The sequence below is a fragment of the Metarhizium brunneum genome, chromosome 3 (assembly GCF_013426205.1).
Source record: "Metarhizium brunneum chromosome 3, complete sequence".
In the NCBI taxonomy this organism is placed as follows: Eukaryota; Fungi; Ascomycota; class Sordariomycetes; order Hypocreales; family Clavicipitaceae; genus Metarhizium; species Metarhizium brunneum.
The window spans coordinates 3684995-3698625 of record NC_089424.1 but is presented as its reverse complement, the minus strand read 5'-3'; the positions used below and the strand labels follow the sequence as shown (position 1 = coordinate 3698625).

At 50.0% G+C, this 13631-nt stretch overlaps 5 protein-coding genes across 5 annotated transcripts; 1 reads left to right on the top strand and 4 right to left on the bottom strand.

The window, feature by feature from the left end:
* Positions 1 to 1435: 1435 nt before the first annotated feature.
* hxnY (2-oxoglutarate-Fe(II) type oxidoreductase hxnY) lies at positions 1436 to 3313 on the bottom strand (the record flags this gene model as incomplete). The annotated part of the gene is made up of 6 exons (XM_066130764.1): positions 1436 to 1684; positions 2047 to 2189; positions 2272 to 2565; positions 2658 to 2811; positions 2874 to 3079; positions 3295 to 3313. The coding sequence occupies 6 exons, from the start codon at positions 3311 to 3313 to the stop codon at positions 1436 to 1438; spliced, it is 1065 nt and encodes a 354-aa protein (XP_065986659.1).
* Positions 3314 to 4144: 831 nt separating this feature from the next.
* On the top strand, positions 4145 to 5659 carry OpS4_1 (FAD-dependent monooxygenase OpS4; the record flags this gene model as incomplete). The annotated part of the gene is made up of 3 exons (XM_014687027.1): positions 4145 to 4607; positions 4672 to 4990; positions 5044 to 5659. The coding sequence occupies 3 exons, from the start codon at positions 4145 to 4147 to the stop codon at positions 5657 to 5659; spliced, it is 1398 nt and encodes a 465-aa protein (XP_014542513.1).
* A 395-nt stretch (positions 5660 to 6054) lies between these two features.
* G6M90_00g063710 (uncharacterized protein) lies at positions 6055 to 7437 on the bottom strand (the record flags this gene model as incomplete). Its single annotated transcript, XM_014687028.1, has 1 exon — positions 6055 to 7437. One exon carries the CDS (start codon positions 7435 to 7437, stop codon positions 6055 to 6057), a length of 1383 nt encoding a protein of 460 aa, XP_014542514.1.
* Positions 7438 to 8788: 1351 nt separating this feature from the next.
* Positions 8789 to 9033, bottom strand: G6M90_00g063700 (uncharacterized protein; the record flags this gene model as incomplete). The annotated part of the gene is made up of 2 exons (XM_014687029.1): positions 8789 to 8872; positions 8923 to 9033. The coding sequence occupies 2 exons, from the start codon at positions 9031 to 9033 to the stop codon at positions 8789 to 8791; spliced, it is 195 nt and encodes a 64-aa protein (XP_014542515.1).
* A 1827-nt stretch (positions 9034 to 10860) lies between these two features.
* On the bottom strand, positions 10861 to 13038 carry TOK1_1 (Outward-rectifier potassium channel TOK1; the record flags this gene model as incomplete). Its single annotated transcript, XM_014687030.2, has 3 exons — positions 10861 to 12628; positions 12679 to 12798; positions 12860 to 13038. 3 exons carry the CDS (start codon positions 13036 to 13038, stop codon positions 10861 to 10863), a joined length of 2067 nt encoding a protein of 688 aa, XP_014542516.2.
* Positions 13039 to 13631: the final 593 nt, after the last annotated feature.

The window sequence follows — 13631 nt, the reverse complement described above, 5'->3', positions numbered from 1 at the left end:
TGAATCGACAACTGCGGGGGTTGGACAAAGCAAATCTGAGCAAGTCAAGCTCTTTCAAGCCTCGCCAAGTCGTTGAGCTGCAGAGAGCCGAGAAAAAAGCAAATAATTGGAAAGAATATTAAAGCTTCATGACGCCCTGATCTGCCCACCCCCCTTCCCAAACCTTGTCTCGCATATAGGGTTATGCTAACAGTAAGCATTGAGCGGTGCGATGGAATGGAGTTTAATATGTCTCTCACGGATGGAATATTGCATTGTCTCCAGAGTAGTACTTGGAGCAGACACTTGCTCCAGGCTCAAGGGCATCACCACGAATCGGGGCAAGCTTAAGGTGAATTCCAAGAGGGACACTTAAATGTGATAGTTTCGGCTTATGGGGTGAAGTGATCCATATCAGATCATTCAATTGATAGTGGTTTTTAACTTCATATTTCTCTTTGCCTGTGTCCTATTGACGCGACACCTCCACGTAGCCACCAGGACACATTATATTCCAGTTGCAGATATTGACCAAGAGCCAAGCACTACTCTTAGTCGCCTGTAGCCTATTGTGTCATTCAAATAGCGGCCTTCATGGACGCCATCTATGCAGTCATCGCCCAAGACAGTTGCAACTTTTTACCACGACGTGAGGAGGTAAGACTGCAAAGTTCTTGGCTAGCAAGCTATGATGAAGAGAATAATCGCACAAACTTTCATGAATTTCTAAACAGCGCCAACTCTATGAGCCTCACTATTGCCAGTTTCCCAAGGGTATGCGAGTATGAAGGGACCAGCGATACGGGCTAGCAGAAAGGAACGTGCTGGACGTCTACGTTCCACCTGGCCCAGGGCGTTCTCGAGACAAACCCTGGAGCGACAAGATGTGACCATGTCTTTGTCAAAATTCTCCGAGAATAGCGGCTGATCCACAACCCGGCTCTCAGGGTTACGCCAACATTGGGTACACGTTGGCCAGCCGTGGAATCGTGACCATCATTGGGAACCACCGACTAGCCCCCAATGTTGTATATCCAGGCGGGTCGCAAGACATGCCGAAGGCGAGTGAGTGGATTTGCAACAATGCTTCTTCTCCCAAGTATAGAAGCGGCTGCCCTCATAGGGTCATTCTCTTTGGCCACTCGTCTGGCGCCGCACACATTGCCATGAACCTGTATGCCGCTGGTAAGCCCAAACATGCCCATCAACACTGCTACCTAACCATACCCATTCCGTGTAGGAGACCCGTACAAAGGGGGAGAGACTCTTCATTTCCACTCGTAGCTGGTGTCAAGGACTTAGATCCTCCGTCCTAGTACTATAGGCGAAAACCAGCTCGCCAGGAAGTGATCCGGCACTACTACGGTGATGACGCCAAAGAGATTTGGGGACCCAAATCAGTCACGGGATTGTTTGAACGACTTCCAGGCGACTCTCCAGATCTGTGAGTCGTCCTTTAGCAAAAGTCGACTGCGGTAGTGAGTTTGAGTGACGAGACAGGCAAGACGGCTGACCACTCTGATGCATCGTCTCGGGGACTCAATAAAACTGCCTGCATATCTAGGCGCCGCAGAATGGGAAGTGTGAGTGTCTCACCTCGCTCCGACTTTGCTGCTTTACTCGCCCACTTTCTAGTCCGGAGACATTTGACGGCGAGCAACGATGCATGGTCCTTGAATCCATGGCTCAATGTGTAAGAGATGCCCTATTCGAGTTAAGCGCGTGTTATGAGAGCTCAAACGCGTGGTATTATTTAGACCAAACTAGTGGACATGGTGTAACTACATAAATTTTCTTCGAACAAACTCAGATTTCAGAGCACATCTGGGCAGTATCAACGTCTGCGCCATATAAGTGAGGTGAGCCGACAAACTGCATACGAACACTCCACTTGAGTGCAGTACCTGTGAAATTGATGTCAAGATTTAACCGACTCTTGTCCAAAATTTCGTTCAATAGCCTGTTTGAAGTACTCGTCCACGGTAACAGGGGGGCTGCATAACATTGTACCTCAGCGTTACGACTACTGATATAGACGCATATATTTCGGGATCCAATGCAACTTACTACTTCTTTCGGGGGGCCTTGTACAATAATGCCACGACGAGCTTGGTTAAAGTAGGCGATTGAGTACCGCGGCGGCGAGTAACCAATTTCCCTGGCACGCACACGGTGAAAGTTGGACTTGAGACGGTCATCGGACCACGCCACTGTCAGAATGCGGTAACGGTCAGTTCGCTGCGACCTTTTTGTGTTTAGGAAGAGAATCACGAGGCCGGGGCTTCTTCGTACTTAGCATGTCGCCAATGTTGACTACAATCGGCCCTGTGTGAGCCGGTATGGGCGTGAACGAGTCACCCACGTCGAAACCAGTGTGTGAATCTCGGCCGGTGCAGATCTCCAGACCATCTTGCTTGTCTCGCTGGAACAGCAGCGTGAGACATCCTATGTCTGTGTGCGCACCGGCCCTCCAGGTGCCCGAGGCGTTGTCTGCCGCCGGGTAATGGAGGAGTCGCAACTGGCTGATGCAGTCGGGCTGGGTGGGATCGTTGGCCGTCACCAGGTAGTCTTCGTCGAAACCGAGAGCTGATGAAAAGCAGGCCACTCCATTGTGCGGCTTGATGTCAGCGGTATATCGGGACGGTTTGGATCGTGAGAAACGGAATATGTCGACGTACAGACTTGGCCAGAAATGGAGGCGCACTTGGCCATGAATCGCGTCGTGGTTCCGCGAAAGTTGGGCACGTCCTGATTGCTGGGCCACTGTGAATTTCGCATCAACCACAGAGACTCTTTCTGGTCGTAGGCGCCTGTACTGGGCCGCAGCTGAGCCTGTAGATTCACATGCATTGTTAGCATCGGCGGGCCTTGATGAGTTGCTGCCGGCGACTCACTTTGTACTCCCAGCCGTTGTTCGTCCGGGGATCATGACGGACTTTATCCTTGACTTTGGCCGGTAGAGTGAAGAAATTCTCGGCAGCTCGGAATTGAGCCTCAATCTCATCTATAGTGATGCCATGGTCGACCAGGGTGAAAAATCCAGTCACCTCGGCAGCTTCGAGAAGCTGCTTCTTGATTTCTTCTTTGCGGCGGTCAAAGCCTACGAGGGTGCAAGTATGTTGACACAGCTGGATTTAGCAGGGATATACGTACTCTTGAGAGAAATGACGGGAATCTGTTTTTAGGCCATGCTTGTAGGAACCCAGATTTTGCAAGGCAAAGATGCATGTGCGTTTAATATGATTGTCACACGGAAATGGCGTTGGTTACACAAGGGCTACGGTCACGGGATTAGGGCAGAAGGTCCTCACCGACTTCTTGTATAAATAGGCATCTTCGGTCCCTCAAGGCCTTGAGGAAAGCCAAGAACCTTGATACCAAAGACTGTTATTAGATGAATTGAGTAAATGCTCCAAGCCCTCTATTGAGCCCTTGTCACAATGATGGTGAAACGCAGAGGATGGGGTAGATGTCGTCGGCTTTGGCAGCTAAACTTGAAGTGAAACTAAGAGACCAGTTGACGGGACTTTGGGCGTCGAGGCGTTTCTGTAAACTATCAGTCGGCTAAGTGGACGAGCCACTTACATGTGTGGTTGTAAGTATTCGACCTGATCTCGTTTTAACCCTAACCCCAATACATGACATTTGAACTTGAACTCAAATTTGTACTACGATACGGGACAGCTTAGAAAGCTTAATAAAACATAAATGCTAGGATCGTTCAAAATAGAGTTGACATAATTCCCTATTAGCATAGTTTATATTAACAGCTAAATGATAATTTATAAAGTGTTGCGACGTTTTTTATTGCCCTAGTGCTAGTTTGGTTGCCGTTGAGCGACGTTGAAGGGATGTGATGGAACTTGACTTCAACGTTTTTTGATGACCCCTCGCTGTCGAGTCTGCACGGCTTATCGGCCCAACCCGATCAGGACGGGAAAAAGATGTCGATGACCACATGCCACATGCAACTATTGGCTCCTCAATATGCCAGTCTACTCCGTCTATACGTACATGTCAACTGTAATGTTGAATCCTTCATCAATGTTACTCCGACGACTCCTCATCTTGGAATCGAATCAGACACGCCTCCAAGATCAACACCGCCTTCGTCCCATCCCTCATTGCCCGACACCGGCGAGTCGAAATCCCGAGCGCGAGCATCATGAAGGTCATCATTGTCGGCGCAGGCATCGCCGGGCTCTCCCTAGCCATTTCCCTCACAAGACACAACCACCAAGTCGTACTGGTAGAGTCAGCACCGCAGTTGGCAGAACTCGGCGCCGGAGTACAATTGACTCCGCAAGCCATCAAGTATCTATTCAAATGGGGCCTCAAGGACGACTTGCTGGCCGAGTCCATCGTCCCCGACTGCATGTACATTCGGCACTACCAAGACGGCCGTCTCCTCGGCACCATACCCGTCGATCAAATGGCCGCGCGGTACGGCGCACCCTACATCGTCGTCCACCGCGCCGTATTGCACTCCATCCTGCACAAGCACGCGGCCGACGGCGGAGCAGAAATCAGGACAGGCGCCCGAGTTGTCACGTACGACTTTGCCGCCGGCGCAGTCGAGCTCCATACGGGCGAGAGGCTCGAGGCAGACATTGTTGTTGCCGCTGACGGTACGTTTTTGAACTCGTTCGCCGTCTCGGCCTGTGGGAATTTTGCTTTGACGGAAGGAAAAAGGCATCAACTCGCTTGCGCGGCAGCAGCTGCTGGGCGCTTCGGATCCCGGCAGTCGCCCGACGGGATGGGCTGCGTTTAGAATGTCTGTGGAGATGGGCAGAGTCCGAGACGACCCTGTGCTTGCGCACGTCACGGGCTTGGAGTCTGGAAGCTCAAATTTTTGGATCGCGCCGCATAGGTCGTGCATGACGTATCTTGTCAAAGGGGGGACCATGCTCAACATTGTCTTGTCGCATAGGGATGATGTCGACACAAGAGGCTTCTCGCTGGAGCAATACAAGCAAACTGTTGACGAGCAGTTTCGAAACTTTGACACACCGTACGTCTTTGTCATTTTGCCCGCTTCATCTTGTCCCTAAACTTCTAATTCAGCGGGGGGGCTAGTGTTCGCAGATTGTTAGACTTGTCAGGTCCAGAGATTAGCAACTATCCCGTTTACGAGGTTCCGCCGCTTCCAAAATGGGTGCATTCGTCGGGCCGCTTCACCTTGATGGGAGACGCAGCGCACGCCATGGCCTTTTATATGTCCATGGGCGTGAGCCTCGCCGTGGAAGATGCGACTGCCCTTGCTACGGCGTTGAATTTCGTCGAGGCCAAGGCCAACTCCAAGGCGCACGGGTCGGCTCCAACACTGGCAAGTTGTGCAGGCAAGGAGATTCTAAGAAAGGTAATGCATGGGTTTCAAAAGGTTCGTATGAGGCGGGTATTGGCTGTGCAAAGGGCTAGCCTGTATGCCGGCGACACGCTTCACGTGGAGGACGGTGACAAGAGGGTGGCGCTGTATGAAGCCTTGCGACAATCGGACAAGGCCTTTTTGCAGCCGCCCATGGACCCAAACCAGATCGTCGAGCATACTATTCAAATTGTTCCTGGTGAGCCGGAGCGTTGTGGTCTGGGGGGGATATCTGACAAAGCTACGCGCGATTGGTGCTATGATTTTGATGCAGATGGCGATGTCTTGTCGGCTATTGAGATGGCGGACGTTTGAATGTGTGAGAGAGAAAGGAATAGATTGTAGAAGACGATTTATTTCACCACTGGGCTCTGTGGATAGCATTACATTCTCCCATAGCGGTTCTCAGTTTGTTGTGCTTTAAAAAGAGACACAAGATGCATATGCCCAATTTTGGAGGCCACTATTCTATGTCTACAGATATCGAGGTTTACAGAAATTGCTTGGCGGAATCGTGCGTTTGATCCAGTGACCATGGTCACATATACCGGAAGGGGCGTATGATGCCGTTATAAATCGTGATTTCTAACCTTGACATCTAAACTCAAGGTTTCATTATACCGACCCTTGGGTCTGTCCCTTCAATTCTAATTTTCATCATACATCCATGTCCTCTACATAACTACCCTAAAGCAAGGTACTAGCATGCTCTATCTCTTACACCAATTCCCATTACAATACACCGTTAGCGATTTCATACCCTCAGGACGTGCACCACCATCAAATGACTCAAAATTCAGTCGTACTAGGCCTCTCTCCAAGAATTCTATTCCAACATCCCTTACTCTATGATGCCCGCAAACATACTCTTCCGGGATGCACGTACACCTCTTTGGTTCCGTCAAGCCCACCAAGTCTCTCCCCGTCGCCTCGATCCGCATCTTCGCTTCGGAAAGGCATGCAAAAAGCCCGCTATCCAACAGACCATCTCTCTGTTGCAATCTTCGGAGCAGAGCTATGGCCCTCGTGCGCGTTGCATACTCCCGGCAGGCCGATGCGACCATGTACAATATCCCCAGTGGTGAAGGGGCAAAGTGAAAGACGGCGGCGGGCACTCCTTCTCCATGGTTATTTGGCCTTTTCTCAAATACTTGCTCCCCGATATCGACAATGCGTCTGAGCTTGGGGATGAGCTTGTCCCAGTATAACTCGTTGGCAATGGCCTTGCCTTGGAAACATACTTGTAAGCCGAGTAAGCCCATTTGCAGCATCAGCCACGGCTTCGACTGCCCGTCTTCGTGCCCACCCTCTCGCCGGGCCTGGAGGAGTTTGGCCTTGCAAGCCGACGATCTGCGCAGCCAGGCCTGGCGAATATCTCGGAACGGCTGCCAATTTCCGTTCGCAGAGCCAAGTGCTTGTGCGCGTAGCGCCTCAAGATGGGCGATTTGCAATGCCTGGTACTCGTGGTATGCCTCGGTGATGTTCGTGAAGGGCGTTTTCGGCGACGTGGTGGCAGGACTACTGTGTGCCGGTTTTGGAGGGCTTGAAGCAGGACAGGCCCATGAATACTGGACAAGCAGATTGTCCAGCAGAGAAATAAGAGACCTGACGGAAAGCACGTTGCTGCGAAGCGACTGCTGCCCTCGCTTTGCTCTTTCGCGAAAGTCCCATTTTGCGAATAACTGAAGGCCATGACGGGCAAAGAACTCGACTTGGTTGAAGTTCCCTCGCAGACTGGCGAAGCCCAAAAGAAGCACCGTGGCCATCAAAATGAGCGACTGCTCTTCAAAGCTGGGGTCCGTCTTTTGGGTCGCCTGGACAAGGTGGCCAATGGCTTTGGTGTACTGCTTGAACCCTACGTCGTCGTGGTGATGCGTCGAGCCATCAACGGTCCATGATCTTTGTGTCATTTGCGCGGAAGCGATGGCGAGGGCGGAATGCCAGATGGCGGGATGTAGTTGACAAGCTTGCGGGACATCGACGGACCAAAACGTGCTATCGAATCCAGCAGAAACTTGACCGGCAGTCTCGGCGCAAAACACATGGAACAAGTGTTTCTCTTGTGGTGTTGCCTGCGCATAGATTGGCGTCATGCCGTTCGTGGGCTGCCGATGGCACGCGGCTGCGGACGTGGACGATGAATTCCGGTCGTATCCCTCGCATCGACGACGGGCGGATGTGCAGCGTGTGCAGGATGGCCGATTCTCATCGCATTTGACGCGACGGGAGCTGGGGATGGATTGTTACCACGATGATAACTCGTACCATGTCATGGAAGACCTGGGAGCAGCACGTACCGACAAGTCAGGCAGCCTGTTTTCACCTTGGGGGCCCATCGACGCCGACGCTGCGCATCTGGTTGCTTACCTGGCATTGTCCAAGTTGTTCGCCCGAAATGTGTTATTGTTGTTTTATCTTGTTGGCATGTCGGCTGCTTGTCCTGCTTGGAAGTATGACGACAGGCTGTCTCAGCCGTGATTGAGCAGAAGGGAAACGGGCTTCGTGAGTCCTGCTTCTTTTTCTTTGTGCGTGTAACAAATTTGGGTTTCTGCCGGCTGACGAGTCCATTCTAAAATAATTCCGACGCTCACCGATGTACTCGGTAGTACAAAACGCCATTCGATGTCTCATTCATTGGCGACTGCATCGGTGGAGTTCAGCCCATGTCGAGGTGACATTCGGAGTATTCCATGTCAAGTGATGCGTTCCTAGGTAGTTGACCAGCTGACCAGGGCTCTCTAGAATCGGGAATCCAAGGCGGAAGAGCCTTATTTCATGATAGCCCTGCACATGTAAGCTATGCCTCGCCACCCATGCAGCTTGTTCATCCTCTCTTGATTATGGGGGAGCTTTATAACTTGAGTTGTATAGTTTACGGCAAAAGTACCGGACAGGTTCACCTTGTGCCTCTACAGTATATTAGGTCGGGTTTGTGATGACACTCACGAGGCCTTGTAAGGCCAGACTTTGGCACATTGACATTATGCATATGACATTACAGTTATAAAGCAATAGGTGCACAACCTCATACAGAAATGAAGCCTCTGCATTTGCAATATAGTCCAGGAAAACCCCCGATTAAAGGGGAGAAAAACCTGTACCGAGGCGTCGCGGAAATCCACTCCCATATCGCCAGATTCAACCAAGCCACTGGCTTCCGACGAGAGTCCCAACCCATATTGAAGGGTGCTAATTCCTCGGCGAGCACCGTACGGAACGTCCATAGGGACCTAACTGGTGAGGGCCGGGGTTGAGCGGCGGCAAAATTTTCCCAGTGCATTCTGGGCCGCTGTGCGATATTAATAACATGCACGACTACCAAGTGTGAAGCAAGGGACCTACGTATAGAGGAAGCAACCATAACCGGGATTGACCCTGATGCACTTGAACACTCTACGTTTGCCTTTGTCAGAAGGGAACTTACTTGCCGAGGGTTTCATATGCCTACCTAAGATCAAGGTTGCTACACTCAGTAAAAAGAGTAATAGCTGGAGAACCCGAGCACGTTTCGTTCTCGTAGATCTCAGCCTGCATTATGTGAGACAAACGGTCTGCTTTGGAGGGGCGAAATGACTTACTGCTGTTTTTGGGATGGACTGCGCTTCGTCGTAGTCGTATTGAACGTCGTCGTATTGGGCGACGGCGCCTACAGCGGCCGTTGCAAGAACAAGCAAGTTTGCCAAGAGCATTGTTTCAGCTATGTAGCTCAAGATTTATCGGATGGTGCGAGAAATTTTAAGATGGCGTGATAGATTACAGTGAATAGTATTGGATAAGAATTGAGAGAAAAATATCACCAACTCTGCGAGGTTAGGTAGACATTTATACATTTTCGTCTCCTACTTGTAAGCGCGTAGTGCTCCATTATCAAGGCGGATATATAAGGAACCATGTTACTAGATACCACGTAGTAACTTGTAGTATCCAGAGCAGTCTAGAAGTTGCCGTGTAGGTTAAATGCATTCGAGTCTAAAATGAACCAATAAAATACTAGAAACTATAAAAATAGGTTAATGAATTAACTTCCAAGTTTTTGGTAGTAACCCAAAATTAGCTCTCACAGCCAAAGGCAAATCGCTCCGCGCACCACCAAATGGCAATGGATCCCGGATCACCTTCCTGGCATGCGTCTGGTCTGCCAGGATATGATATCGCTTCCCCCCAATTCTTATGCAACAAGGAAAGTCAGGATAAGCTGAAAATTACAAAAAGGCTTGGCAGTACGTTCAAGTGCGAATTCTGGACTTTGCGTTGGTATGCGTTTAAACTTTGTTGTTTGCCGAGTGCGAATGAATGGAAGCGGAGGGGTCTCCTGTCTTTTAACTCAAACGTCATTTCATCTCAAATCTCTGATCAATATAAAGACAATTTTAATACAGGTGGGGACTTGCCCAGAGTTATCAGCCCTCCAGTAACCTTTTGCTCTAGATTTACGCCGACTTGTAGACAAGGTTATGGATGGGTCGTAGACTGGTTGGTGTAAATCCGGCAGATTACCAGATCCGGCGCTTCACCCGAAATCCCTTTTAAAACTGCACTGAAGTGTTGATTCCGGCCAAGTTTTGCCGACCTGAAAGTATTAGTCTGCATAACAGTAGGAGGAAAACGGTGCCTATCACTTTAACCCAATCCCTGTATTATATAAGTCGTTACCGGGTGACGTCAATAATATCCCACTGCGTGCCGCGTTCCAGGTTTAGTTTTATACCGTAACTTACTTAAGTGCGGAACCTAAATAAGAAGCCCCCGTGAGGAACGGGATGATAATATGGAGACTAAAGTTCACCGTACAAGACGGCAGAACGTTTGACGTATACTATTCGGTTAGGGCTATGCCAAGATTCCCGAGGCCGACGTTTCCCAAATCCGTCTCGCGGCATGAAACTCTCCAAGAGCAAGCCGCTGAGTACACCTGCGCATACCTGATGCGCATATTTTGTCTGGTATGAGTCGATCGTTCTGTCGCTGTAGTCGAGAATCTAGAGTACTACAGTGTTGATGGCTGAAGGGCTAGGAATTGTGCCGTGGTTATACCATTTACCTCCCACAGATTCCCATTACTTGCCCCTTTACGTCAAGTGTATCGAGCCGGATGTTTCCTTTTGCATCCGACTCTTGCGTACATCAGCCTCGTTCTCGGTAGACCACTCAGAGTTGTGACGACATGTATACCGGGCAAAACGCTTTAATCCTGCGAAACCCAAAGGCCTCATGTACCAGCGACCATAATGCAATCCGAGGTTGATGACTCTCCATGAGATGCATGTATAGTCAAGCTAATGTTGGCGAAAATCGGGCGTAAAAGGCGCAAAACAGTCTGTTTAATATAACATCTGTGCCCCGTGTCTCGGAGAAGACATCCGAGCCCTTTTTGAACGATGCTGTACGACGGAAGAATACTTCAGGGCACTCCTGTCTGGAGTATTGCAGCAAAGAACTATGGGCAGAACGCCATATAATTTTCTAAACTAGGCTATTTACAGCACACAAAACTTTAATGTAAAACGGAACCCAAGTCACGACGATTCAACTACATTATCCTGATGCTGTCTGCTGGTTTCCCATAGCAGCTCCCTTAACCTCTCCAACAGCCTCTCCAATATCCACTCGCTCTCCTCTTTCCTGCTAAGCAGAGGGCTTTGATTCCCAACCCATGACCATTTAAGCGGAGAGGCATTGTTTCTAGTTGGCTGCTGGTTCCGCTCAGTCTGGTTCTCGTCGTCTTCATCATGTCGCTGCACACTCGGCTGACGATGGAGCATCTTTGTCCCTGCTGAACCGATCTTGTTTATCGGCCTCGTTCGCTCTTTCGTCCTCACCTCACGATGGGCGTCTGGGTCGCGCTCGTCCTCGCCGATCAAACGCAAATACCACGCCCAGTCCTGGAACGTGTACCTTCGATGCCTGTCGTCACGGATAGTCTTCGCCACCGTCTGTATTTCAGATATGAGCAGAAAATGCAAGTCGTCCCCTGTGGGAAGATTTTCAAGTTTGGCGTTGCAAGTAGCAGCAAATCCTTGTGCTGGGGTAACCTGTCTCGGTGCATGGCTGCGCGAAGACCCTGGACTTCCCGTCCAGGAGGCCAAGGTTTTTGAAGTGCTGTTGTCAATATCGTGGCTTTGGCCATCCCTACCCTTTCGCTTGGATACTCTCGGCTCTGGAGTCCCTCTCGGTCGAGCGGTTCTCTTCTCCAAGTCGAAACTTTCTTCTGCTTCAGACCCGGAATACAAGTAGCCGCAGCTCAGTTGATGCAGTAGTTGCTTCATATTGTGGCCGAATCCACCACGCCCAGGTAGGAGAGTGATGCTTCCTACTCGGATTGTAACATCATTGATAACCCTGATGACTGTGTCGCCCGCATTGGATATAAGGATGGTGAGAATCGGTAGAGCGATCAATGACCAGAAAACAAAAAACGACTTCCCGGCGTTAGACTTGGGAACCAGATCGCCGTAGCCGATTGTCGTAAATGATACGAAACAAAAATAGACAGCATCAAAGTAGGTCCAGCCTTGGCCTGTCTTCTCGCATCTATAAAAGACGACGGCGCCACAGAGCCACAGGCAAAGCCAGGACACCGCCGAGATAATTAGTGCTGTCCATCTTCTCCGAGAGGACGCCCTTTTTTGTATGGCACGCATTAATCCAAACTCCAAATAACGCCGCTCGAGCTCTCTGATCGAGACATCGGCGGGTGAATCACCGCACTCAAGGGGTGTCAACATGTCGCCCTTTCCCTTGCGAACAAGTTTCCGCAGGGCGTTTAGACGGCTCTGCTCCTCTGCCCGCGCATCGAGGCGCTGGCTCCCACGCTCGACGATCATACTTCGGATCGAGTTAATGACAAGGCCGAGGCTAGTAATACCAATAAGAGCATAAGGCATCAGCAAAGCCTGCGCAAGTACCGTGTTGGGGGCGATGTCGCCAAAACCAATGGTGAAAAGCGTTACATTAGCCCAGTAGACGCCGTCTAGGTAATTCCAGTCTTCAAGTTTGGAGAACAAGAGGGCGCCTAAAAGTAGGAACGTGAGAAATGTCATGGTTTGCAGCATGAGCGTTCGCTGACTGTGACTGAGATTAAAGTCTTCCTCGTAATGGCCATGTAGTGAGCCCCAGAATGTAATAACCAGTATTGACGCTGCGACAAAGTATAAAATGGCAGACCATATACCGTAGTAGAAAGCCTGTGACCATATCTTCTCGTCTGCGGATATCCCCAGGCTGTTGAGTAGGGGACCAGATGCGATCGCATGAAGACACACGAGGCAAATGGCAGAAATATACCTCATGGCGCTTTAGCATGCTTTGCCGTGCGGAAGACTATGGCGCCTTACCAGCCTATTATTGTGATTGGTTCGGCAATGGTGAAGCGAACCTTTCTCGTCATGTCTAACAGGAGGAACATGTTTGACACGAGAGCTAAGAACAGCTGTATGGCTTTCAGAGCCGTTAACCTGCGCAAGCGTGCCGGCAATTAGCGCATCATCTCGTAGATTCTTGCCCGCGATTACCTACCAAGCTGGGTCGGAAATAAGGTTCACTTCGTTCATATTGGTGGGTGAGGAAATTGGTTGCACCCATGACTGGCATAGGGAGCAAATACTAAATGCCGACGCAATAGGACCTAGATTTCCTGCAATCATGGGGAAAACGGATGACACGAGCCACCAGCGGCTGAAAAATATATGAGACATGATTAGCATAGTACCAATTTTAAGAAATTCTAATTTAGTGTTAAAGAACCTCAAGTCAAATCGAGAGTCATCATTTTGGACCCGGCCTTCTGGCTGATCATGATACGATCTTGGATCTCGATGCTTGGCCTTTTTTTCTTCTGGCTGAGTCATGATTCTTATTTCCGATAGTGAAGAAACTCTGTCGCAAATCGCCTCGAAAGTTGACAAAGATGTCTGGGTCGGAGAGATGGTTTTGATCAACGGCGAAAATGCTGATTCGTAGGACGGAGCTGTAGGCTGCCCAACTATTCTGCTCTGATACTTTGTGGCTGCTTAGAAACTCGGTAGACACGGGCATCATCGACTCTGATGTGCTTGCATATTCACCCGGCGACTATAAGAGATCCCGTAGCGCTCTCAGGTTGAGATGCCTCTTGCGCACTACAGGGTACGGTACGATTCCATGCGTCGAAGCATAGAACGTTTGTTGATATAGCGCATCAAAAATTGACGGTTCGGATTAAGCAAGTTGACTCTCGTGCTCCGTCCAGGTTTGGTGTTGAGCACCTGAGCAGGCGTAGAACAGTCTGGCCCATATAGAACGAACCACA